Below are 26327 nucleotides of genomic sequence, written 5' to 3' on the forward strand. Positions count from 1 at the left end.
TGCGATGAAGGGACAGTGCGATGAAGGGACAGTGTGATGAAGGGACAGTGCGATGAAGCGACAATGCGATGAAGGGACAGTGTGATGAATGGACAGTGCGATGAAGGGACAGTGCGATGAAGCGACAGTGTGATGAAGGGACAGTGCGATGAAGGGACAGTGCGATGAAGCGACAGTGCGATGAAGGGACAGTGTGATGAAGCGACAGTGCGATGAAGCGACAGTGTGATGAAGGACAGTGCGATGAAGGGACAGTGCGATGAAGCGACAGTGCGATGAAGGGACAGTGCGATGAAGGGACAGTGCGATGAAGCGACAGTGTGACGAAGGGACAGTGCGATGAAGGGACAGTGCGATGAAGCGACAGTGTGATGAAGGGACAGTGTGATGAAGCGACAGTGCGATGAAGGGACAGTGTGATGAAGGGACAGTGCGATGAAGTGACAGTGCGATGAAGCGACTTTGCGATGAAGGGACAGTGTGGCGAAGGGACAGTGTGATGAAGGGAAGTGTGATGAAGCGACAGTGTGATGAAGGGACAGTGCGATGAAGGGACAGTGCGATGAAGCGACAGTGTGATGAAGGGACAGTGCGATGAAGGGACAGTGCGCTGAAGCCACAGTGTGATTAAGGGACAGTGAGATGAAGCGACAGTGCGATGAAGGGACAGTGCGATGAAGGGACAGTGCGATGAAGCGACAGTGCGATGAAGGGACAGTGCGATGAAGGGACAGTGTGATGAAGGGTCAGTGTGATGAAGGGTCAGTGTGATGAAGGGACAGTGTGATGAAGGGACAGTGCGATGAAGGGACAGTGTGATGAAGGGACAGTGTGATGAAGGGACAGTGCGATGAAGGGACAGTGTGATGAAGGGTCAGTGCGATGAAGGGACAGTGTGATGAAGGGTCAGTGTGATGAAGGGACAGTGTGATGAAGGGTCAGTGCGATGAAGGGTCAGTGCGATGAAGGGACAGTGCGATGAAGGGACAGTGTGATGAAGGGTCAGTGCGATGAAGGGACAGTGCGATGAAGGGACAGTGTGATGAAGGGTCAGTGTGATGAAGGGTCAGTGTGATGAAGGGACAGTGTGATGAAGGGACAGTGCGATGAAGGGACAGTGTGATGAAGGGACAGTGTGATGAAGGGTCAGTGTGATGAAGGGTCAGTGCGATGAAGGGACAGTGTGATGAAGGGTCAGTGTGATGAAGGGACAGTGCGATGAAGGGACAGTGTGTTGAAGGGACAGTGCGATGAAGGGACAGTGCGATGAAGGGTCAGTGTGATGAAGGGACAGTGCGATGAAGGGACAGTGCGATGAAGGGTCAGTGTGATGAAGGGACAGTGCGATGAAGGGACAGTGTGATGAAGGGACAGTGCGATGAAGGGTCAGTGCGATGAAGGGACAGTGTGATGAAGGGACAGTGCGATGAAGGGACAGTGCGATGAAGGGACAGTGCGATGATGGCACAGTTCCATGAAGGGACATTGTGTGATTGGCCAGTGTGTTGACCGGACAGAGCGATGTAAGGACAGTGCAATGAAGACACTATGTGATGGAAGGACTGTGTGCGCTGGTTACATTGGGACATCTAAGAAACTGGAATATCAGAGGTCAGTTGGCTGTCCATCCTGCGGTTCGACAGAGTAACGCCAACGATCCAGAATCTAAAACCGTAATCTCCCGCCTCATCTCCTCCCTTCTCCATATCTTTGCTCACCAATCTCTCCCTCGGTTTCCAACCCCCAGCCCATCTTGGGTCGGTGACCAACCACCACCCCCCGAGATACGGCACCCTAAGATTAAGGGCCTGAGCCGGTCTCCACCGCTGTTCGTGAAAGAGAGATCCAAACATGTTCCAGTCTGGACAAGACATTGGGTTCGTACTGCATTCAATCCCAGTCTCTCTCTCCTTTCGATAGCACGTTGTGAAACCTGAAAGGGTGCAGTAAAGGATGTTGCCAGGGTTGGAGGGTTTGCACTGCAGGGAGAGGCTGAATGGACACGATGGGCCGAAGAGTCTGTTTCCCTGCTGTACACCCCCATGACTCTATCTCCCACTGTGTGTGTGGATATACTTCCTCACATCTCTCCTAAACGGTCTGGCCCTAATTCTCCAACTGTGCGTCCTCGTTCTTGAATCCCCAACCAGTGGAAACAGTTTACTTTTCCTGTTAATACCTTGAAGACTTTGACCAGGTTAACCTTGTAAGTTCGAGAGAAAACAGGCCTCATTTGTACAATCTCTCCTGAACGTCCTCGTAAAGCAATGTTGTCTCAGTCCTTGTCCCCATGTTCTAGATCACGCCCCCCCCCCCCCCCAGCCCCCAAATGAGGGGGGAAATAAGCTTTCTGCATCCGCCCCAGAGGGATTCTGTCTGTGCCCATGTGGTCTCTCTCTCATTCGTTCACCACGTACCTCTCTCTCAGCCAGCTGGCTTCCTGGGAAGAGAAGGGAAACCCGTCAGATCTTTCCGGATTTACTCGCACCGTCGTGACAAAGTCTTTTAGCGAAGAGAAGTCATCTTCTCTCGAAACACCGACGGGGCAAATAATTAAACAATCAAGCAAAGCTCTGCCTTTGAAGGTGAGGAGAGAGAGAGAGAGAGAGAGACTAGGCCTCACAGGCTGGAGGCAACTTCTCTCTCTTTCTTTCCCTCCCTCGCTTTCCAGAGCATAGAAATTTAAAACAAAAACAAAAATCCCTTTGCGGCTTGTAGGGGGAGGAGTGGCAGAAATGGGGAAGTTAGGCCAAAGTGGGTACTGCAGATGCTGGAGATCAGAGTCAAGATTAGAGTAGCGCTGGAAAAGCACAGCAGGTCAGGCAGCATCCGAGGAGCAGGAACATCGACGTTTCGGGCAAAATCCCTTCCACTGGATCCCTGGCCAGTGAGAGAGCGATGGGCATTGAACTGTCCTGGGGTAAGGGGTCGAAAGCATTTAACCCCAGGGCACTGTGATCAGCAGGTGATGGCCTAGTGGTATTATCATTGGGTTGTTAATCCTCCATCCTTGAACCCAAATGTTTGGGTTCAAATCCTGCCGTGGTGGAATAGGAATTAAGTGTCTTAGGATGACCGTGAATCCGTGGTAAGGAAAATCCCACCTGGTTCCTTGATGGAAGAAATCCGCCATCTTTGCCAGGTCTGGCCTACATGTGGCTCCAGACCCACAGCAATGGGGTTGACTCTGAACTGCCCCATGGGTATTTAGGGCTGGGCAATGTATACTGGCCTGGCCAGTGACACACCCACATCCTGTGAGTGAATCGAGAGAGGGGCCAAAACAATTTATTATTTAAAAATGTTGCGCAGCGTGAGAGAAACATTCTGAGGTAGTTCTCCATCCATTGGCCAGGAAACACCGAGTGCGGTTTGGGGAAGTTTGTCGTGGAGGGCTCCGGCAAATGAGGCTGCAGGGATGTGCCTCTCCAGGTTCCTAACCCACAGGTCAGCTGTTACTATCAAATGGCATGGTGGCTCAGTGGGTTAGCAATGCTGCCTCACAGCACCTGGGTCCCCGGTTCAATTCCTGCCTTGGGTGACCATCTGTGTGGAGTTTGCACATTCTCCTGGAATCCCAGGTTAAGGGCATCTCTGGTTAGGTCAGCATTTATTGTCAAACCCTAATTGCCCAGAGAGCAGTGAAGAGTCAACCACATTGCTGCGGGTCTGCGTGGGTCTCCTCCCACAATTCAAAGGTGTGCAGGTTAGGACGGATTGGCTGTGCTAAATTGCCTCAGGCTAGCCATGGGATAGGGTGGGTCAGAATGGGATGGGAGTTCAGTGCAGATTTGATGGGCCAAATGGCCAATCCCACACTGTGAGGATTCTGCAGTCTCATTCTTCACATGGGACATATCACAGGGGCAGGGGGATAGGAGGAAGATAGGGGGGATAGCAGGCCCTTTGTGGCTGCACGGGCTGGTTTAATAAAACATGGCAGGTCCGAGCAGGAGCCAGGCCCTGGACTGAGATGTCCGGGTGCCCATCCCCAAGTGGGCGCTGCCACCTGGGGATTTCACGATGCCCAGTGACCAGTTCCGAGTGTAGGAACGGTCGATGTAGGGGTGTGCCAGTCTCAGTAGGGCTGCCCTGTACATACCTGGAGGAACTGCAGGCTGTCACGTTGATTGGCAGTGGCCTGGCAAGCGATGATGTCCTTCTGAATGGAGATGAGTGCCCGCTGGATGGAGCGCAGGTTGTCCTCCAGGGGCTGCAGCGCAGCACCCGCCTGCTCAGCCAGCTCCTTCTTCAGCTCCCGCTCCCTGTGGTCCAGGAACCGCCGCATTCCCGCAAACTCCTCCGACACGTTCCGGGTCAGAGCCTCCATCGCCTCCTTTGGGAAAGGAGAGGGATCACGTTGGCAACAGGAGAGAAGGAGCAGAATTGGGGCACGCTGCGCCAGAACCGGGTCATCGGACAGAACCAAACCTTTCACAGCCCGGCACGGGGCGGGCACAGCGCAGACATCTAACCCCGAGCTGTCCCTGTCCATGTCCCTGTCCTGGAAGGGAGTGATGGGGGACAGTGTAGAGGGAGCTTTACTCTGTTTCTGACCCTGTGCTGTCGCTGTCCTGGGAGTGTTTGATGGGGGACAGTGTAGAGGGAGCTTTACTCTGTATCTAATCCCATGCTGTCCCTGCCCAGGGAGTGTTTGATGGGGACAGTGTAAAGGGAGCTTTACTCTGTATCTAACCCCGTGCTGTCCCTGTCATGGGAGGGTTTGATGGGGACAGTGTTGAGGGAGCTTTACTCTATATGTAACCCCGTTCTGTCTCTATCCTGGGAGTGTTTGATGGGGGACAGTGTAGAGGGAGCTTTACCCCGTGCTGTCCCTGTCATGGGAGGGTTTGATGGGGACAGTGTTGAGGGAGCTTTATCCTGTATCTAACCCCATGCTGTCCCTGTCCTGGGAGTGTTTTTGACACATTTGTTTCGTACCAAACACTGACGTGCTCTTGTTTGAATAAATCAAAATTCCTCTCACATTAATTTGGGGGGGGGGGAGGTTTAACTGAGACTCACAGTGAGTGCGGAAATCTTCTGTTGCTGTTTGTACATGATCTCAGTGAAGACTGTCTTTCTCTCCTTCAGCGCGTTCAGAGTAGACCGCAGTTCGTTCTGTAAGTACAAGTAACAATATTGCTTTGTGTTAGCCTCCAATACCACAGGGAGATCACTGGCCAGCCCAGTATGTACAGTCCGTCCCTAAGTGCCCCTGAGGAAGATGGTGGTGAAAACGCTACAGAAGACCTGGTTGTGGAGGGAGACCCCAGATTGGACCCAGCGACACTGAAGGACATAGATCCAGTTGAGAATTGCTGAATAAAGTTTCTTGCAGAGGGTGGCACAGTGGCACAGTGGTTAGCACTGCTGCCTCACAGTGCCAGGGACCCAGGTTTAATTCCCACCTCAGGCGACTGTCAGTGTGCAGTTTGCACATTCTCCCCGTGTCTGCGTGGGTTTCCTCCGGTTTCCTCCCACAGTCCAAAAATGTGCGGGATAGGTGCATTGGCCATGCTAAATTGCCTGTAGTGTTAGGTGAAGGGGTAAATGTAGGGGAGTGGGTCTGGGTGGGTTGCTCTTCGGCGGGTCGGTGTGGACTTGTTGGGTCGAAGGGCCTGTTTCCACACTGTAAGTAATCTAATCTAATCATGCACTTAGTCCTGACTCTCCCTCAGATTCCCTTGGTGTTAGTCACTGCCTGGCATATCCGGCTGCAGTTGGCATCACAGTGGAATGTGGCCTGAGCTCCCCTCCTCCCCCACACCCCCTCCCCCCCACCTCCCCCCAATTGTAAATCTCCTCAGCACGGGTGAGTTCTGGTCAGAGCTGGGGCCCCGATTTACTGACTTTACCCAAGCTGCAAAGACTACACCCAAGTGGGGAATTGAACCTACAATCCCTGCAGTGTGGAAGCAGGCCATTCAGCCCATCGAGTCCACACCGACCCTCTGTTAATTTCAAATTCTGTCCCTTGGTTCTCCCCTGAATCTTACCTGCATCGACCCTGCCTGTCCCTTATAATTTATTTTATTCACCAGTAGGACATGGACGTCACTGGCTGGGCCCAGCATTTATTGCCCCATCCCTAGTTGCTCCCTGAGAAGGTGGGGGTGAGCTGCCATCTTGAATCACTGCAGTCCACCTGCTGTGGGTTGACCCACAATGCCATTGGGGAGGGAATTCCAGGATGTTGACCCAGTGACAGTGAAGGAACGGCAATATATTTCCAAGTCAGGCTGGTGAGGGGCTTGGAGGGGGTGGTGTTCCCATGTATCTGCTGCCCTTGTCCTTCTAGTGGCCCTGGGTTTGGAAGGTCCTGCCTGAGGATCTTTGGTGAATGTCTGCAGTGTGTCTTGTAGATAGTACACACGGCTGTTACTGAGTGTCGGTGGGGGAGGGAGGGAGTGGGTGCTTGTGGGTGTGGGGTCAATCAAGCGGGGGGGGGGGGGGGGGCTGCTTTGTCCCGGATGGTGTCGGGCTTCTTGAGGGTAGTTGGGGCTGTACCTACCCAGGCAACTGGGGAGTATTCCACCACCCTCCTGACTGGTGCCTTGGAGGTGGTGGGCAGGCTGGGGGAGGAGTCAGGAGGTGAGTTACTTGCTGCAGGATTCCCACGCTCTGACCTGCTCTTGTAGCCGCTGAATTGCGATATTGAGTTTCTGGTCAATGGTCAACCCCGATATCTTGTAAATTTCAATCAGGTCACCTCCATTCTTCATAGCTCTAGAGAACACCGACTCAGTTTGTATTTCTCTATCTGTGGGACAGTCCAGCCATCCCAGGAACAAGTCTGGAAATCCTTTGTTACGTTTCCCTTTATAGCTACAATATCTTTCCTGAGATCAGCAGTTTAGAACCACACGTGTTAGTCCAGGCACAGTCGAACTAAGCTCCTAAACAAGTGAGTTAAAAAATCATACAACACCAGGTTATAGTCCAACAGGTTTAATTGGAAACACACTAGCTTTCGGAGCACCGCTCCTTCATCAGGTGGTTGTGGAGTACACAGTTGTAAGGCTCAGAATTCATAGCAAACGTTTACAGTGTGATATAACTGAAATTATATATTGAAAAATACCTTGATTGTTTGTTAAGTCTCTCATCTGTTACAATGACCATGATTGTTTCACTTCCTTCATATGTAAACGGCAAAACGATTTTTAAAAGTTACGTTCTCAATTTAAGTGTAACAATTGGTGTCAGCCCAGATAAGATGTTGAGATGTTGAAGGTGTTAACCCCCTGTGTTCCCTGTCTGTGTCATAATGTTTAGACTGATTCTAATCTAAAAAGTAAGTTAACAGAGTCTTACATGGATTCATGCAGTTTTTGAGCAAAGTACACTGTAACTCTGCAAGTACAAATTCACCCCACAAACATATAGGTGTATGTGTGCATGTGGGTTTGTGTGTGTGCGTGCATGTGTCTGGGGTGGGGGTTTGTGAGTGTCTGTGAGAGAGAGAGTGTGTGTATGTGAGTGTGTGTGTGTGTAAAGTGTCACGTTTGTGGGGTGAATTTGTACTTGCAGAGTTACATTGTACTTTGCTCAAAAACTGCATGAATCCATGTAAGACTCTGTTAACTCACCTTTTAGATTAGAATCAGTCTGAACATTATGGCACAGACAGGGAACACAGGGGGCTAACACCATCAACACATTATCTGGGCTAACACCAATTGTTAAAGTTAACCTGAGAATGTAACTTTCAAAAAAGGTTAAACCTTTCAAAAAAGGTTAAAAGAGGTGAAACTGTCATGGTCATTCTAACAGCTGTGAGACTTAACAATGACCAATGTATAATCTCAGTTACATCACACTGTAAACTTTTGCTATAAATGCTGTATCTTACTCCACAACCACCTGATGAAGGAGCGGCGCTCTGAAAGCTAGTGCTTCCCATTAAACCTGTTGGACTATAACCTGGTGTTGTGTGATTATTAACTTTGTACACCCCAGTCCAACACCGGCTCCTTCAAGTCTTAACAACTGAGGCAGACTTCACAATGCCTGAGAGAAAGTTCAATTTTGCGTCCTCCTGGGAGAGTTTAATATTTAATGTGTAAAAACAGTACGCCCGCACTCTCTCAGTACTGGAGGGGCGGATACAGGATTGAATGAGCTTTATTGTCACACGAGTCCAACGAAATGTTTGCAAGTCGCCACCTTAGACACAAAGGTATCTGGATACAGATTCTCGGGCGCAAATTCCGAGGGAGAAAGGATAGAAAAATAAACAAGTAGCGAGTCCAGCACAACACACCTTCCATCATAGTAATTCTGTGATCAAAGATGCTCTGCAGTGGGATTTGTACACCATCAGCAGCTACAGGTAAATGTCAAGCTAATCCCTGACAGCAGAGAAGCTCACGTGACTGGAGCAAGCAAAGAAATTCCCAACCACCGATCTCTCTCTTTACCTGGGAACTCCTGTTGGAGCCAGGATATCAGCTTTCGCCATCCAGACAGCTCTCTACAAAGTGACTGGTGGCATCCTTATGTGGGCGCGACAGAGGTTACCTTCCCCTCCCTGAATTTCTCGAGCTGTCTGCAGTGACACAGTTAGCCACATGCTCTTCCAGCGTCCAATGATGTCTCCCTTCCCCCGCCCCCCGTCAGGCATTCGAGAGCGAGAGCTCATGGGTTTTAGCACAAGGGGTCTCAGATTTTATAACCGAGGTGCAGAGGGATTCATCTCTCAAAGGCTGTGGGGTTCACTGCACCAGAATGAGGGTGGGTGCGAGCACACTGAGTACTTTTAAGGAGGAGGCAGAATTTGTTCATCAGCAACGGGTTAGAACATAGAACAACCCAGCGCAGAACAGGCCCTTCGGCCCTCGATGTTGTGCCGACCTGTGAACTGTTCTCAGCTCGTCCCTCTACACTATCCCATCATCATCCATGTGCTTATCTAAGGATTGTTTAAATCTCCCTAATGTGGCTGAGTTGACTACATTGGCAGGTGGTGCATTCCACGCTCTGCATAAAGAACCTGCCCCTGACATCTGTCTTAAAATCTATCACCCCTCAACTTGTAGTTATGCCCCCTTGTACACGCTGACGTCATCATCCTAGGATTAGTGGGAAGCGGGCGGGAACTTGGAGTTGAGGCCTGGGATGAGGTGAGCCCTGATGGTATTAAATGGCCCCCTGCCCTGAGTTCCTCGATTGTTGCTTGTGGCAGCTTGCTGGGCAGTAAATGGCTGCCGTGTTTCCCCGGCATCTGCGGGACATCACTGGGAAGGTCGGCTCTTCGTGCTCACCCCTCGCCCGCTGACCTTGTACCGAGGCGGGGGGGGGGGGGGCATGAGAAATCCCTTTCAGAGGGCAGCTCAGACTCAACCTGGAGTCACGTGCAGACAAGGGGAGGCAGGCACAGAGGTTTCCCAGGGGTGGGGTGTGGGAGAGGGGTACCGAACCCCCTGCCACTCGCCTACAGATTACCCCAGCAAAATAAAAGCAACATTCTGCTGCAGCTGCAAATCTGAAGCAAACACAGGGGCGAAACACAGTGGGAGCTGACCAACCCCACAATCCACGATCTCAATTGCCCATGGTGCTGGAAAAGCACAGCAGGTCAGGCAGCACCACTCTAACCTTGACTCTAATCTCCAGCATCTGCAGTACCCACCTCTGCGTAACTCAGAAATGTCCCACTGGATGCAACATTAACTCTCTTTCTCGCCCCACAGATGCTGCCAGACCTGCTGAGTCTCACCTGTTGGAACCGATGAAAGGCTGGGGACCCTGGGATTGTATTCATTAGAGTTTAGAAGGTTGAGGAGAGATCTAACAGAAACTTACAAGATAATGCATGGCTTAGAAAGGGTGGATTTTGTTTCCGTCAGGTGGGGAGACTAGGACCCGTGGGCACAGCCTTGGAACTAGAGGGGGTCAACTTAGAATGGAAATGAGGAGAGATTTCTTCAGCCAGAGAGTGGTGGGCCTGTGGAATCCATTACCACGGAGCGCAGTGGAGGCCGGGACGTTAAATGTCTTCAAGGCAGAGATTGATAAATTCTTAATCTTGGAAGGAATTAAGGGAATACAGGGAGGGTGCGGGTAAGTGGAATTGAAACGTCCCCTGAGTCATGATTGAATGGCGGAGTGGACCTGATGGGCCGAATGGTCTTACTTCCATTCCTTCTGGTCTTATGGAATGAGCTGCCAGAGGAAGTGGTGGAGGCTGGTACAATTACAACATTTAAAAGGCATCTGAGTGGGTACATGAATAGGAAGAGTTTGGAGGGATAGGGGCCAAGTGCTGGTAAACGGAACTAGATTTTAGTCCGGCAGGTTTAATTGGAAGCTCTAGCTTTTGGAACGCTGCTCCTTCATCAGGTGACAGCGCTCCGAAGGCTAGTGTGCTTCCAATTAACCCTGTTGGACTATAACCTGGTGTTGTGTGATTTTTAACTTTGTACACCCCAGTCCAACACCGGCATCTCCAAATCGGGACTAGATTAGGTTGGGATATCTGGTTGACATGGATGAGCTTGACTGAAGGGTCTGTTTCCGTACCGTCTGACGTGATATAAAATGATGAGGATGGGGTGGATAGGAAGGTGCACAACCTTTGTTTGGTGGGTGGGGGCTTTGAGGTCAGACAAGGAGGGGGATTCAAAGGGATGCTATTGTCACCCCGTGCCCCCTTTGGGAGGGGGGGGGGGGAGGGCGGATGTCGCTGTCTAAAAGTGTGAGGAAGCCATGGGGCCCTGTTAATATTAATTCCAAAAAAACAAATGAATCGAGATGCAGCCCTTCGCTTAAGAGCTGGGAAGGGAGGAGTGGGGGCTTGCAAGGAGGCATCAGGCTGAGCGGTCTCCCAGCTTGCCACTGGGTCACACAGGGAAGCCTACCTTGGAGTGGCGAACGGCATCGCTGATAGGCCTGAGGTGGTGGTCTCGGTGAGTGTCAGTGCACAGCGTGCACACGGGCAGTCTATCCACAGCGCAGTACATCCACAACGCCTCACCATGCTGTTCACAGTGGCCTTTACACTGACCATCACTGCCTGGCTCTACCTCTGCCTCTGCCTCTGGGTCTGGCTCGGGCTCGGCCTGAGGCATCCTGCAGTGTGTGGGCGAGAGGGACGGACACACTCTGGAGCAGTCAGTGCAGCCCTGTATTTATAACACTACCTCCTTGGCTGTTTGTTGTTCACAGTCATCCGACACACTCTGTCCCACCTCAATCCCCGGACAGTCACCTCTCACACTCGGGTTGCAATGTCTATGTACATGGTTTGTTATTTTCTGCCTTTCCCCTCCCTCCCAACAGGCTTGTGTCAAATGTCTATTAATAGATCCCCCAGCCGCCTTTTATGAATGCCTTCTATATATGGGGATGCCCAACCGATGACAACAACAACTTGTGATTAGGTGGCACCTTTCACACAAACAGACACCTCAAGGCCAGTTTTTTTTTCTTCTTTCAACAAACAAATTAGTTGCCATTGGCAAACAAGAAAAAATGTCAGATTTCCTTGTCAAGGATGTTTAGTAACCCAATGATAATGATCTGGCTGGCTTTAACAAGAGAAAATTGCGCCTGACGAATTTATGACCTTTGTTTTGAGATGGGTTTAGTTTTTTTTGGGGGGGGAGGTGGGCATGGTGGCTCAGTGGTTAGCACTGCTGCCTCGCACTGCCAGGGACACGGGTTCGGTTCCACTCTCAGGTGACTGTTTATGTGGAGTTTGCACATTCTCCTGGTGTCTGCTTTTTATTCATTCCCAGGTTGAGGGCATCTCTGGTTAGGTCAGTATTTATTGCCCATCCCTAATTGCCCAGAGAGCAGTGAAGAGTCAACCTCATTGCTGTGAGTCTGGAGTTACATGTTATTGAGTCATCGAGATGTACAGCATGGAAACAGACCCTTCGGTCCAACCTCTCCATGCCAACCAGATATCCCAACTCAATCTAGTCCCACCTGCCAGTACCCAGCCCATATCCCTCCAAACCCTTCCTATTCATATACCCATCCAGATGCCTTTTAAATGTTGTAATTGTACCAGCCTCCACCACATCCTCTGGCAGCTCATTCCATGCACATACCACTCTCTGTGTGAAAACGTTGCCCCTTAGGTCTCTTTTATATCTTCCCCCTCTCACCCTAAACCTATGCCCTCTCGTTCTGGAGTCCCCCACCCCTGGGAAAAGACTTTCCATGCCCCTCATGATTTTAAAAACCTCTATTAAGTCACCCATCAGCAGACCAGGTCAGGATAGCAGATTCCTTCCCTAAAGGACATTGGTGAACCAGATGGGTTTTTCCAACAATTGAGAATAGACTCACAGTCATCATTAGATTCTTAATTCAGATTTTATTCAGCTGAAATTACACCATCCACCATGGCAGGATTTGAACCTAGGTCCCCAGGACATTATCTAGGTCTCTGATTTAGCAGTCAAGTAATAGTGCCACTACGCCATTGCCTCCCCAATTATGGGTGGGCTTCCTCCAAAGCTCCAGTTTCCTCCCGGAGTCCATGGATGGGCAGGTTAGGCGAGATTGGCCATAGGGTCCAGGGATGTGCAGGTTAGATGGATTGATCATAGGGTCCATGGATGTGTAGGTTAGGCTGGATTGGCCATAGGATCCAGGGATGTGCAGGTTAGATGGATTGATCATAGGGTCCATGGATGTGTAGGTTAGGCTGGATTGGTCATAGGGTCCATGGATGTGCAGGTTAGGTGGATTGATCATAGGGTCCAGTGATGTGCAGGTTAGGTGGATTGGCCATAGGGTCCATGGATGTGTAGGTTAGGTGGATTGGCCATAGGGTCCATGGATGTGTAGGTTAGGTGGATTGATGATAGTGTCCATGGATGTGCAGGCTAGGTGGATTGGCCATAGGGTCCATGGATGTGTAGGTTAGGTGGATTGATGATAGTGTCCATGGATGTGCAGGCTAGGTGGATTGGCCATAGGGTCCATGGATGTGTAGGTTAGGCTGGATTGGCCATAGGGTCCATGGATGTGTAGGTTAGGTGGATTGGTCATAGGGTCCATGGATGTGTAGGTTAGGTGGATTGATGATAGTGTCCATGGATGTGCAGGCTAGGTGGATTGGCCATAGGGTCCATGGATGTGTAGGTTAGGCTGGATTGGCCATAGGGTCCAGGAATGTGCAGGTTAGGTGGATTGGCTATAGGGTCCATGGATGTGTAGGTTAGGCTGGATTGGCCATAGGGTCCATGGATGTGTAGGTTAGGTGGATTGGTCATAGGGTCCATGGATGTGTAGGTTAGGTGGATTGATGATAGTGTCCATGGATGTGCAGGCTAGGTGGATTGGCCATAGGGTCCAGGGATGTGCAGGTTAGGTGGATTGGCCATAGGGTCCATGGATGTGTAGGTTAGGTGGATTGGCCATAGGGTCCAGGGATGTGCAGGTTAGGTGGATTGGCCATAGGGTCCAGGAATGTGCAGGTTAGGTGGATTGGCTATAGGGTCCATGGATGTGTAGGTTAGGCTGGATTGGCCATAGGGTCCAGGGATGTGCAGGTTAGGTGGATTGGTCATAGGGTCCATGGATGTACAGGTTAGGTGGGTTGGCCATAGTGTCCAGGGATGTGCAGGTTAGGTGGATTGGTCATAGTGTCCATGGATGTACAGGTTAGGTGGGTTGGCCATAGTGTCCAGGGATGTGCAGGTTAGGTGGATTGGTCATAGTGTCCATGGATGTGTAGGTTAGGCTGGATTGGCCATAGGGTCCATGGATGTGTAGGTTAGGCTGGATTGGCCATAGGGTCCATGGATGTGTAGGTTAGGCTGGATTGGCCATAGGGTCCATGGATGTGTAGGTTAGGCTGGATTGGCCATAGGGTCCAGGGATGTGTAGGTTAGGCTGGATTGGCCATAGGGTCCATGAATGTGTAGGTTAGGCTGGATTGGCCATAGGGTCCATGAATGTGTAGGTTAGGCTGGATTGGCCATAGGGTCCATGGATGTGTAGGTTAGGTGGATTGGCCATAGGGTCCATGGATGTGTAGGTTAGGCTGGATTGGCCATAGGGTCCATGGATGTGTAGGTTAGGCTGGATTGGTCATAGGGTCCATGGATGTGTAGGTTAGGCTGGATTGGCCATAGGGTCCATGGATGTGTAGGTTAGGCTGGATTGGCCATAGGGTCCATGGATGTGTAGGTTAGGCTGGATTGGTCATAGTGTTCAGGGAAGGTAGGCTCGGTGGATTGGCCGTGGGAATCACAGGATAGGGTAGGTGGGGGTGAGTCTGGATGGAATGCTCTTCGCGGGATGGGGATGGCCTTGATGGATCGACTGGCATGTCTCCACACTGGCGAGATTCTATAACAAGTGATGTAGATAATGGGAAAGGTAGATGTAACATATTTGCATTTCCAAAAGGCATTTGATAAGCTATGGTACACAAGTTGACTTGAAAAAAAAAGCCCAAAGTATTGGAGGTACTGTACAGAATGGGTGTAGAATTGCCTAATGAACAGAAGACATCGTTGAGACCTGGTTGAGATAAAGGGAGCATTTTCAGGACGGTAACCTGGAACAAGTGAAATGTCACAGGAATCAGGGCTGGGGTCACAATTATTCAGGAGAAAGTGAGGACTTGCAGATGCTGGAGATCAGAGCTGAAAATGTGTGGCTGGAAAAGCGCAGCAGGTCAGGCAGCATCCAGGGAACAGGAGAATCGACGTTTCGGGCATGAGCCCTTCTTCTGGAATGCTAACCTTTCTGAAGAAGGGCTTATGCCCAAAACGTCGATTCTCCTGCTCCTTGGATGCTGCCTGACCTGCTGCGCTTTTCCAGAATCCATTTTTCAGCTCACAATTATTCACCATATATGTTAATGACTTGGATGAAGGAAGGGAGTGCGCTGTTACCAAGTTTGCAAATGGCACCAAAACAGGTGGGAGGACAAGGGCTGAGGGGGTGTTTGCTGTGGACAGGGGAAGTGACTGGGCAAACACTTGGCAAATGGAATCTAATGAAGGAACATACCAAGGTTATGCACTTTGGCAGAAAGATAGACAGAGGTGAATATCATTTAAAAGGAAGAAGACTGCAGAAAGCCACAGTACAGGGAGATTTGGAAGTTCCTGAGTATAAACCCCCAAAAAAAGCTGAGCATGGGCTAGCACGGTGGCACATCGGTTAGCACTACTGCCTGACAGCACCAGGGACCTGGGTTTGATTCTAGCCTTGGGTGACTGTGTGGCGTTTGCACATCCTCCCCGTGTCTGTGTGGGGTTGGCTCTGGTTTTCTCCCACTGCCAAAGATATGTGTGCCAGGTGAATTGGCCATGGGAAATGCCCAGAGTGTCAGATGCATTGGGTAGGGTAATGGGTCTGGGTGGGTTACTCTTTGGAGGGTCGGTGAGGACTTGTTGGGCCGAATGGCCTGTTTCCACACTGAAGGGAATCTCATCTAGGTCCAGCGGAAGGGAAATGGGATGCTGGCCGGTATTTCAGAGAGGATGGAGTGTGAAAGTGGGGAGGTTTTGCTCAAAGTATGCAAGGCACTGGTCCGACTACAGTGGGAATACTGCGAATGGTTTGGGTCTCCGCACGTAGGGAAAGATATGCTGGTATTGGAGATAGTCACGGGAAGGAGAAAGTGAGGACTGCAGATGCTGGAGATTAGATTCAAAAAGTGTGGTGCCTGGAAAGCAGAGCAGGTCAGGCAGTGTCCGAGGAGCAGGACAGTCAACCTCTCAGGGATAAGCCCTTCATTAGGATGAAGTCGACTCTACTGCCCCTTGGATGCTGCCTGACCTGCTGTGCTTTTCCAGCACCACACCCTTTTTGAAGATGGCCATGAGACTTTCTCTGAAGAGAAGTTGAATAGGTTGGGCTTACACTCAATGGGGTTTAGTAAAATGAGAGGGCACCTTATTGAAGGTTGTAAGATTCTTAGAGGGCTTTCCAGCATCAATGCAAAGACATTGTTGTCCCTTCTCAAGAAATCTCAGAGCAGAAGACACAATCTCATAGTAAGGAGTCACCTTACAAGACAGGAACCTTTTTCTATTAGAATCATAGAAACAGACCCTTTAGTCCATGCCGACCAGATATCCAAAACTAGTCTAGTCCCACCTGCCAGCACCCGGCCCATATCCCTCCAAACCCTTCCTATTCATTAGATTAGATTAGATTACTTTACAGTGTGGAAACAGGCCCTTCGGCCCAACAAGTCCACACCGACCCGCCGAAGCGTAACCCACCCATACCCCTACATTTACCCCTTACCTAACACTACGGGCAATTTAGCATGGCCAATTCACCTGACCCTGCACATCTTTGGACTGTGGGAGGAAACCGGAGCACCCGGAGGAAACCCACGCAGACACGTGCAAACTCCACACAGTCAGTCGCCTGAGGCGGGAATCGAACCCGGGTCTCAGGCGCTGCGAGGCAGCAGTGCTAACCACTGTGCCACCGTGCCGCCCATATACCCATCTAGATGCCTTTTAAATTCTGTAACCATACCAACCTCCAGCTTACCTCTGGCAACCCATTCCATACACGCACCACCCTCTGCGTGAAAACGTTGACCCTTAGGATTCCCCTCTCACCTTAAACCTGTGCCCTCTAGTTTTGGACTCCCCTACCCTGGGGAAAAGATGTTGGAAATTCACCCTCTCCATGCCCCTTGTGATTTTTACAAACCTCTATAAGGTCACCCCCTCAACTGCAAATGCTCCAGGGAAAATAGCCCCAATCTATTCAGCCTCTCCTTGTAGCTCAGGCCTCTGATCCCAGCATCATCCTGGTAGATCTTGTCTGAACCCTTTCGAGTTCAACAACATGTTTTCTCTAGCAGGGAGACCAGAACTGAACACAGAGTTCAAAAGTGGCCAAACCAGAGTGCAAAGGATCAGTGGGATTCCTTACTCAAAGGGCGGTTGATGCTGGGTCATTAAGCATATTCAAGGCTGAGTCAGGCAAATGTTTAGGAGACGGTCAGGTTTGCAGATGCTGGAGATCAGAGTTGAGCGTGTGGTGCTGGAAAAGCACAGCAGGTCAGGCAGCATCTGAGGAGCAGGAGAGTCGACGGGGAATCAAGGGTTCTGGGGAAAAGGGAGGAAAGTGGAGTGAGGATTATCAGAGCAGCCATCATCTCATTGAACAGCAGAGTAGGTGGGCTGAAGAACAAAAGAGAAGTATGGCACAGAAACAGGCCCTTTGGCCTGCCACACCTGTTCCAATCCTCATGTCCTAACTAAACTTAAAAAAAAAAAGCAAACCTACTGCCCTTATATGGTCCATAACCCTCTATTCCCTCCCTGTTCATGTAACCATCCAGATGCCCCTTAAATGTGCCTGTTTCCCCCAACCTCTTCTGGCAATCTGTTCCAGACCCCTAACACACTCTGCCTCACACATCTCCCTTAAACATTCCCCCTCTCAGCTTGAACCTGTTCCCCCTTGTAATTGAAACTTGGGGAAAATGCCTCTGATTGTCCACCCTATGTATGCCTCTGACAATTTTGGAGAACTCTATCAGCTCTCCTCTCAGCTGCTGTCTTTCCAGTGAAAACAATCCCAGTTTTTTTTTAACCCTTCCTCACAGTCAAGGCCCCCTGAGACCTGGCAACCTCCTGTCTTGTAACAACTGGCATCCTTAAAGGAGAGAGAGAAGGGCTTTGATAGGGCTTCAGGCCCAAGCAGTTGAGGGCACAGTTAAAACCAGTGTTGAACGAGAGAGCAGAATTGAAGGAATACCAATATCCCAGAGGGTTCTGGAGCTGGGGAAAGATGCAGAGGTGAGACTGTGAAGGAATCGGAAAACAGTTTTAAAACTGAGGTCAAAGCAACAGGTGCAGGAGAAACTCAGCCGGTCTCTCAGCAGGAGAGAGAAAAACAGAGTTAATGTCTCCAGTCCAGTATGACTCTGTTGTTTGACTGGGGAACCAACATCCGCCAGTAGGTGTGAGGGTCTTGGGCGAATGGGACTCAGTTTGAGTTAAGAAATAGTCAGCAGGGTTTTTACAAGAGTTTGGGTCTGCAGAGATCAGAAATGGAAGGCCGGTACAGAGCATAATGAAGTAATCAGATCCAAGGACAGCACAGAGTCTGATGGGGCTTTCAGCAAGAGTTGGACCTTGAAGTGGGGGACAGAATGGGATGATGTTACAGAGGTGATAAGAGGCAGTCCTAGCGATGGTTTTTGAATTAGGGCTGGAAACCCATCTCAGGATCAGATGTAGCATGAATTTTCTCAACAGTCAAGCCCCACTGATCAGGGGGAGGGGCGGAGATGGGACATAGAGAACGCAGCTTGGAGAAACGACTACAAGCAATCTGCATTTTGAGATCCCACTGCTCCTTGTAGTGATGGATAATGAGGGACCAAGGGAGATGGAGGCTGTGGGATGATATCACCAAGGAGCAACTTTATTATTGGGAAATAGGAAAGGGGTCAAGGGCCTGAGGGAGATGTTGGACACCACCACCATGTTGGAGCCAGCAGAGAGGAGTTGGAGAGAAGGATGGGCTGGTCACCAGTGTCAAAGGCTGGCAAGGGGTCCCACCATGGCAGATTGTGGAATTTGAATTCAATGAAAAATCTGGAATTGATTGTTGGAAAAATCCATCTGGTTCACAAATGTTCTTGAGGGTAGAAAGCTAGTCTACATGTGACTCCAAACCCAGAGCAATGTGGTTGGCTCTTAATTGCCCTCTGGGCAATCAGGGGTGGGTAATAAATGTTGTAGCCGGTGACGCCTCCATCCCAGTAATGAATCTTAAAAAGTAAGCGTGTTTTAGATCAACATGCGATTTAAAGGAGGTTTTGATATCACTTTCAATGAGAACGCACTCAATAGCAAGAGATAGGGCGCGTGAGCAGCAGCCATTGCAGAGTCTAGTGGGCGGGATGTTGTTTGGAGGGTAGATGCAGACTCGATGGGCCGAATGGCCTGCTCCCACACTGCAGGGATCCTATGATGCGTGGTGTGGGGCAGTGGCAGATGTGCTTTCCTGAAAGAATAGCAGCTGACCATTTCCTGCAAGCCAGCAATAGATGGCCAGATAAACAGAGCTTGAGTTTAGTTTACCCATCCCTTAACTAAACTTGGAAACACAACAAAAGACTCTGAGGCTGAAATGAACGGAATTATTTCCAATCCTAGCCGGCATGGAGAGCAAGGAGAGGCATTGCATGGTCAGCGGTATAGTGGGGATTGGGTTGAGAGGGTGGCCTTGAGACTCCTGGCTGAAAATGTGCAGCAGGAAAAGTGCAGCAGGTCAGGCAGCATCCAAGGAACAGGAGAATCGACGTTTCGGGCATAAGCCCTTCTTCAGGAATCCTGAAGGAATCTTAGGATTTCTGAAGAAGGGCTTATGCCCGAAACGTCGATTCTCCTGCTCCTTGGATGCTGCCTGACCTGCTGCGCTTTTCCTGCAACACATTTTCAGCTCTGATCACGACTGTCCCAGGTAAACCGCACTGGGCTCGCAGACATCTGGGTAGATATTCACAGATACCTATAAGATAATACCGACTCCTCTGTAGCTGATTCACATTTAGCCCCGGCCTCAGGGACGGGGCAGGCGAGAAACCAGCTTGCTGGGCGGATGCGAAAACCCATTGGACTCCCGAGTGCTTGAGATTTTTCCGAGGTGGGGAAGTGCAGTCGCTAATCCTGTTAAGTGGTGGGGGCTGTCTTGCACGATGTTAAATCATTTTGACAGTTGTATTTCGGGGAACAGACCCCAGGAGAGAGGGCTCTGAATGCTTAGCAGCTGTTGACACAAGCTGACAACTGAGAGAGTTCAAGAGTGGAGACTGATGATTCCTGAGGTGGGGGGGGAGACAGGGCCTGAACTTCCCGAGCTGGACAGTGTGTTACCGAACCCCAGACAGAGAGCGTTCTGATCTTGCCCCACAACCTTCACCATGATGATGTGAAGTGCAGGAGAAGACAATACTCACTATCGGTGGTTAGCCCCAGAACTGTCAGTAATTGATAGTGACTGGGCTGGGTACTGTGCGTGGTTAGCATGCAGTGCACATCCTAAAGGGTGTGATGGACTGAATGGCCTGCACACTTCTTCAGTCCAGCCGGCTCCCTGAAGGCAGAGCCTGAGTCTGGGAGGGAGTGCTGGGAGTCACACAGCCACAGTGTTCACTGTGTCTCCTCATCACTCCTGGCACACCACCAGTTCATGGTGCTCCCCATCATTGCCCTGTGTAGGCACTGCCCCCTTCTCTCTGTACAATGTGGGCAATCTCTCACTCTCTCTCTCACTTTCTCTCTCTCTCACTCTCTCTCTGTCTCTCCCATTCTCTCTCTCTCGCTCTCTCTCTCTCTCTCTCACTCTCTCTGTCTCTCTCATTCTCTCTCTCTCTCTCTCACTCTCTCTCTCTCTCTGTCTCTCATTCTCTCTCTCTCTCTCTCACACACACTCTCTGTCTCTCTCATTTTCTCTCTCTCTTTCTCACTCTCTCTCTGTCTCTCCCATTCTCTCTCTCTCGCTCTCTCTCTCTCTCACTCTCTCTGTCTCTCTCATTCTCTCTCTCTCTCTCTCTCTCTCACTCTCTCTCTCTGTCTCTCATTCTCTCTCTCTTGCTCTCTCTCTCTCTCTCACACACACTCTCTGTCTCTCTCATTTTCTCTCTCTCTTTCTCACTCTTTCTGTCTCTCTCTCTCGCTCTCTCTCTCTCTCTCTCTCTATAATGTGGGTGTTGGCCCTTTCCCTTATCCCACGTGGGCACAAACTGCACGGAGAGTTGCCAACTGCAGTTGGACATTACGTTTTACCACGGGACCTCCATCCAACTCTTCCCTTGTTCTAAATCTTTGCAGTTAGCACCCCTCCTCACCGACCCTACCCTCGTACGTTGTCAGGCACAAGAATCTGACCGCCTGGACTGTTCTTACCCAGAGATTCATCATTAATGAGTTGGTAAACCTGAAGCAGGGTAGTCCCAATTTTCAGGACAAACAGACACTAAGATACCAGTTGGCAGAAGGATCGAACCCCCGGGCAGTAGCTGCAATTGTGAACGTGGGCAGAGTCACCTTGTAGCATTTCAAACCCAACTCCGCAGAAGAGAAGAAAACACAGCAAATAGGAAAGCAATTATTATCAGCCATCGAGTCAGACAGCACGCAAACAGACCCTTCGGCCCAACCAGTCCATGCTGACCCCAATCCCAAACTAACCTAGTCCCACCTGCCTGCTCCTGGCCCATGTCCCTCCAAACCCTTCCTATTCCCGTGCTTATCCAAATGGCTTTTAAACATTGTAAGTACACCCTTGTCCATCACTTCCTCAAGTAGTTCATGCCTCACACGAGCCACTCTCTGATCAACAACCCCTCCGGTCAGTTTTGAAAAATCTTTCTCCACTCGCCTTAAACATACGCCCCCTGGTTTTGAAACCCCCACCGTGGGGGAACGATACCTGGCATTCACTTTATTGACAGTATACCCCTCATGGTTTTATAAACCTCTGGAAGGTCACCCCTCAGCCTCCTACGTTCCGGTGAAAAACCTCCCAGCCTATCCCAGCTCTCCTTATGGCTCAAACCCTCCCGTTCCCGGCAACATCCCGGGGAATCTCTTCTGAATCCTGTCCAGCTTTATAATGTCCTTCCTGTCACAGTGAAACCACAGTACACAGGCACGGTACTCCAGAAGAGGCCTCACCTACACAACCTCAACATGGTGTTCCTACTCCTATACTGAAGCTCTGAGCGATGAAGGCAAGCCTGCTCAATACCTTCCTAACCACCCTGTCTACCTGTGATGCAAACTTCAACGAATTATGCACCTAAAATAAATAAATACTGTGGATGCTGCACATCTGGGGAAAGTGCTGGAGAGCTTCAGCAGCACTGAACGGAAAAAGAATCAGACTGGGACTTGAATTGTTAACTCTCTCCAGCGATGCGGCCAGATCTGCTGAGTTTCTCCAGCACGGTCTGTTCTCACCATCAACTCCATATTTCTTAAAAGAAGAAATCCAGACATCTCTGGGCCGACTTGTGGACGGGAAAGACACTGGCATCTTTAATCAAACATCAAGGGTCTTGGTTTATAATAATACAGCTTCATACTTGGCTAAATTCATTGACATCTTTTGAAGATCATCAGAGAGTGTAATGTTGTGTGGAAAGGCTGCAGCCCACTGTGTCAGCGGGATAAATTATGCCACCCATTCTAACCTCACTTCAGCTGCAGACCCAAGGTCTTCATAACTTGGCCATGAGGAAGGAAGCTCAGAGATGATCTGTTTCTCCCTTCTGTTAATGGAGTGGTTTCTGAGAAAGCCAGTGTTTACTGCCCACCCTTAATTGAGGTGGAGAAGGTGCCTGTTTGAACCACTGCAGTCCACGTGCTGTGGGGAGGCCCACAGTGCCCTGAGGGAGGGAGCTCCAGCATTCGGTGAGGGTAATGCTATAGAATGTCAGGGGCAATTCTCTATTGTTCGGAACGGTCATTGTCCGGTGTCTGTGGGGCTCAAATTGCCATTGAACAGTGTAAGTCTGTATTGCTACATTTGAACCTGGACTGCTTCAGTGTCTGAGGGGTCACAGATGGTGCTGAACACTATGCAATCATCGGTGAACATCCCCACTCCTGACCTTATGATGGAGGGAAGGGCATTGATGAAGCAGCTGAAGAAGGTTGGGCCTAGGACACTACCCTGAGGGACTCCTGCAGCGGTGCCCTGGAGCTGAGCTGACTGACCTCCAACAACCATCTTCCTGTGTGCCAGGTATAACCCCAACCATTGGAGAGTTTGCCAGCCCGATACCCATTGATAGACATTTCCGCCCTGGGAAAATGTCTCTGGCTATCCACTCTATCTATGCCTCTCAACAGGGTCAATTGTTCATTTTAAAACTGGAAGAGATAAATTTTAGGTTAGCACAAGGGATAGGAGCTAAAGGCAGGTATGCAGAGCTAGGCCACAAACCCTGATTGCGTGGCTGAACAGTCTCTCGGGGCTGAATGGCCTACTCCCTGGTGCGAAGCAAGCCGGCACTGAGCGGATGGGCCGAATGACACATTTGTGTCTCCTTGCCGTACAGTACGGCGTGGGGAAGGAGGAAGCCTACTCCCTGACACTGCCCTCCCTTTCGCGAGGCGACACGGCCTGGGGGGGGGGGGGGTGACGGGGAGGTGGAGAGCTTGGAGCAGAGTGATCTTGCTTCAACGCCGATCCCACAGGCGGCCGCAACATTTCCAGCACCTTCCGTCAGCTCCCCGGCCTTGTTAGTCATCACTGACCTGTGAACAACTGCAGGGGACCTGGCGGTGGGGGGGGGGGGATGTGGGTGTGGGGTGCTCTGGCTCTGGAACGTTCCCTGTTTATTTTTCTTGTCGAGCTTTACTCCCTGGGAATAGCTGCAGCTCCCTGATTCATCCTTGCACCTGTCGTGTTTCCGTGGATGTTGCTAACTGTCGGGGCCAGGGAGGCCTGCTGCTGCTACCAACTCCCATCTCCACACACACTGTCTCATTGCCCCCATCCCCCCACCCTGCCTTGGTGCATATGCCACCGTCCCAGGTTCCCTGGGTAAGGATCATGCCAACTCAGAATGGGGTTTGGGGGGGGGGGGGGGGGGGGGGCAAATGGTTTCCTCCACTGACAGCCCAGTGCTGGTGTCTGACCTCCCCACTATGGTGCATGTCTCAGAAGGAGACCAATAGAGCTTGGCCTGACTGACCACTCCCCGCCCCTGGGAATCTTGGGATTCTTCTAACAGGGAGAACGACGTTAATGCATTGTCTGAGCTGAGATGTCACCTATTTTTATAAAACCTGAAGTTATCCCGAGAATGTAACTTAGAATAGAATCCTTACTGAGTGGAAACAAGCCCTTCGGCCCAACAAGTCCACACTGACCCTCTGAAGAGTAACCCACCCAGACCTATTCCCCTACCCTATCACTCTACATTTTCCCCTGACTAGTGCACCTAACCCACACATCCCTGAACCATATGGGGCAATTTAGCATGGCCAATCCACCCTAACCCTAACCATCTTTGGACTGTGGGAGGAAACCCACACAGACACGGGGAGAATGTGCATACTCCACACAGACAGTCACCCAAAGGTGGGATCGAACCCAGGTCCCTGGCGGTGCGAGGCAGCAGTACTAGCCACTGGGCCACCGTGCCGATTTAAAAGAAGTTCTGGGATTTACATATTAATGAGGTGGAACCCCAGCATTGTGATTTCACCTTTGCTATCCCTGAGTACCACCCACATTGCCTCACTGCATGACTCCTCTGAAGTGTCCCCCCTCAGTGCAGCGGTGAGGTAATCCTTTAACTAGTAATGCAACTCCCCCACTCCTTTGACACCCCCTTCTATCACAGCTGTAATATCTAAACCCTAGGAAATCCAGCTGCCAGTCCTGTCCTTCCTTTAGCCAAGTCTCCATAGTCACAAATGCGTCACTGATCCACATACTAACATCTCCCTCTTCCCTCAATTTCTGCATCGACTGTCCTACTCCCCTGGTTCCCGTCCCCCGGCCACACTAGTTTGAACCCTCCCCAACGAGTATCGATTATTCCTCCCCAAGGACGTCAGTCTCAGGCCTGCCCAGGTGAAACCTCTCCAATATGTACAGGCCCCAGCTCCCCTAGAAGCGGTCTCAATGCCACATAAATCTGAAACCCTTCCCTCACGCCATCCTTTCAGCAACATTTGCATTCTGTATATCCTTCTGTTTCTCCTGACTATTAAACTGAATTGAATTTATTGTCACGTGTACCAAGACATAGTATATAATAGGTAAACAGCGGCAAAAACAAAAGCACAGGTACAGGCGAATGTTAGGAGTTTGAGAGTCCATTCAGTATTCTAACAACAGTAAGGTAGAAACTGTTTCTAAACCAGTTGGTGCATGTGTTCAGGCTTCTGTACCTTCTACCTGATGGTAGAGGTTGTAGAAAAACATTGCCAGGATGGAATGGATCTTTGATAATACTGGCAGCCTTTCCTTGACAGTGGGCCTGGTAGATGGATTCTGTTGATGGGAGATTGGCCTTTTGTGATTGTCCGGGCTGAATTCACCACTCTCTGTAACCACCTCTGATCTTGAATGGTACAGATGCCATACCAGGCAATCATACATCCAGACAGAATGCTCTCCGTGACACACCTATAAAAGTTGGCAATTGTATTCGCCGTCATGCCAAATTTCCTCTGCTGCCTGAGGAAAAGCCTGTCGGGCCTTTGTAACCAGTGCGTCCACATGAAGAGCCCAAGAAAGCTTGTTGTGGATGACCACCCCAGGAGCTTGACACTGTTCACTCATTCCACCTGTGAGCTGTTAATGTATTAGGGGGGTACGAGTAACATCCCGCTGAAAGTCAATAACGAGTTCCTTGGCAAGGTTGTTGAGAGCTAGGCTGTGGAATTGGTAGTAATGCTGAGATAACTATGTTTTGAGGTCCTACGTTTCAACTTTCTTCCTAGTTCTCTATAATCTGCTTTTCGGAGCTCATCCATTTTAATAAAATCCTACGTCATTATTACCAACATGTACCACGGCCACTGGCATTGCCCTCCCCCTCCAGAACGTCCTGCAACAGCTCCGAGACATCCAGGGCCCGAGCAACACGCCATCTTGGATTCTCATTTTCAGCCAGAGAAACGTCTAGTTATTCCCAGCTCCGGCGTTTCTCTGCCTATCTCTCCCTCCCTCTGCAGCAGAGCCCGCCATGGATTTGGCTGCTGCCGTTATCCAAAGGGTCCAATCCCCCTCAACACTATCCAAAATGGTACATTCCTGCACTGCCCTCATAGCCCTCCTGCTCTGCCTGGTGATCACCCATTCCCCTCCTGCCTGTGGTGCCTGAGTCTGCGGTGTGACCATCCTGCTATCCACAATACACTCCGCCTTGCTAATGATCCACAGCGGTCACCTCCAAAACCCAGGCTTGCAGGAGCTGCAGCCGGAGGCACGTCTTGCAGAAGAGCAGGTCTCGGGCTGTGGAAGTATGTCTGTCTTACAACATCAAGCCAGAGGAGCAGAGTGCAACTGTGAGCTCTCCTGCCATGTCAAATACTTTGAATACTAAATAGAAGCTGCCGGTGCTCTCTGCTCCAATAACCATTTCCCCAAACTTACCTGCTGCTCACCAACAACAGTTTCCAGAAGCTGCTTAGGCAGGCGCTCCCTTATCTGCCGGAGATGAGGGAACCAAACGCAACATTTCTGAGTTTGCTCTTGACACAAAACTGCAGGATTGAGATTGGTTGGCAAAGAGAGCGCAAGGTGATTGAGGTCATGTGACTAAAGGCAAACGCATAGCAAATGCACTGAAAAGTGGCAAAATTTGCGATTGCACTCTTTGGTATGAATAATAGATTAGA

At 50.4% G+C, this 26327-nt stretch overlaps 1 protein-coding gene across 1 annotated transcript in view; it reads right to left on the minus strand.

Moving 5' to 3' along the window:
* Positions 1 to 11223, minus strand: part of LOC122546601 (zinc-binding protein A33-like) — a 44118-nt gene extending 32895 nt beyond the window's left edge. Inside the window, exons 1-4 of the mRNA XM_087979527.1 lie at positions 10863 to 11223; positions 5026 to 5121; positions 4103 to 4336; positions 2418 to 2440 (exon numbers count right to left, since the gene is read on the minus strand). Of these exons, the coding sequence (XP_087835653.1) occupies positions 2418 to 2440; positions 4103 to 4336; positions 5026 to 5121; positions 10863 to 11072 (563 nt within the window). The 5' untranslated portion in view covers positions 11073 to 11223. The remainder of the gene's footprint in view (positions 1 to 2417; positions 2441 to 4102; positions 4337 to 5025; positions 5122 to 10862) is intronic.
* Between the last annotated feature and the right edge of the window lie 15104 nt (positions 11224 to 26327).

Source organism: Chiloscyllium plagiosum, unplaced genomic scaffold (genome assembly GCF_037043375.1).
Source record: "Chiloscyllium plagiosum isolate Xiang-an unplaced genomic scaffold, Cpla_swu_hap1 HiC_scaffold_35, whole genome shotgun sequence".
Taxonomy (NCBI): Eukaryota; Metazoa; Chordata; class Chondrichthyes; order Orectolobiformes; family Hemiscylliidae; genus Chiloscyllium; species Chiloscyllium plagiosum.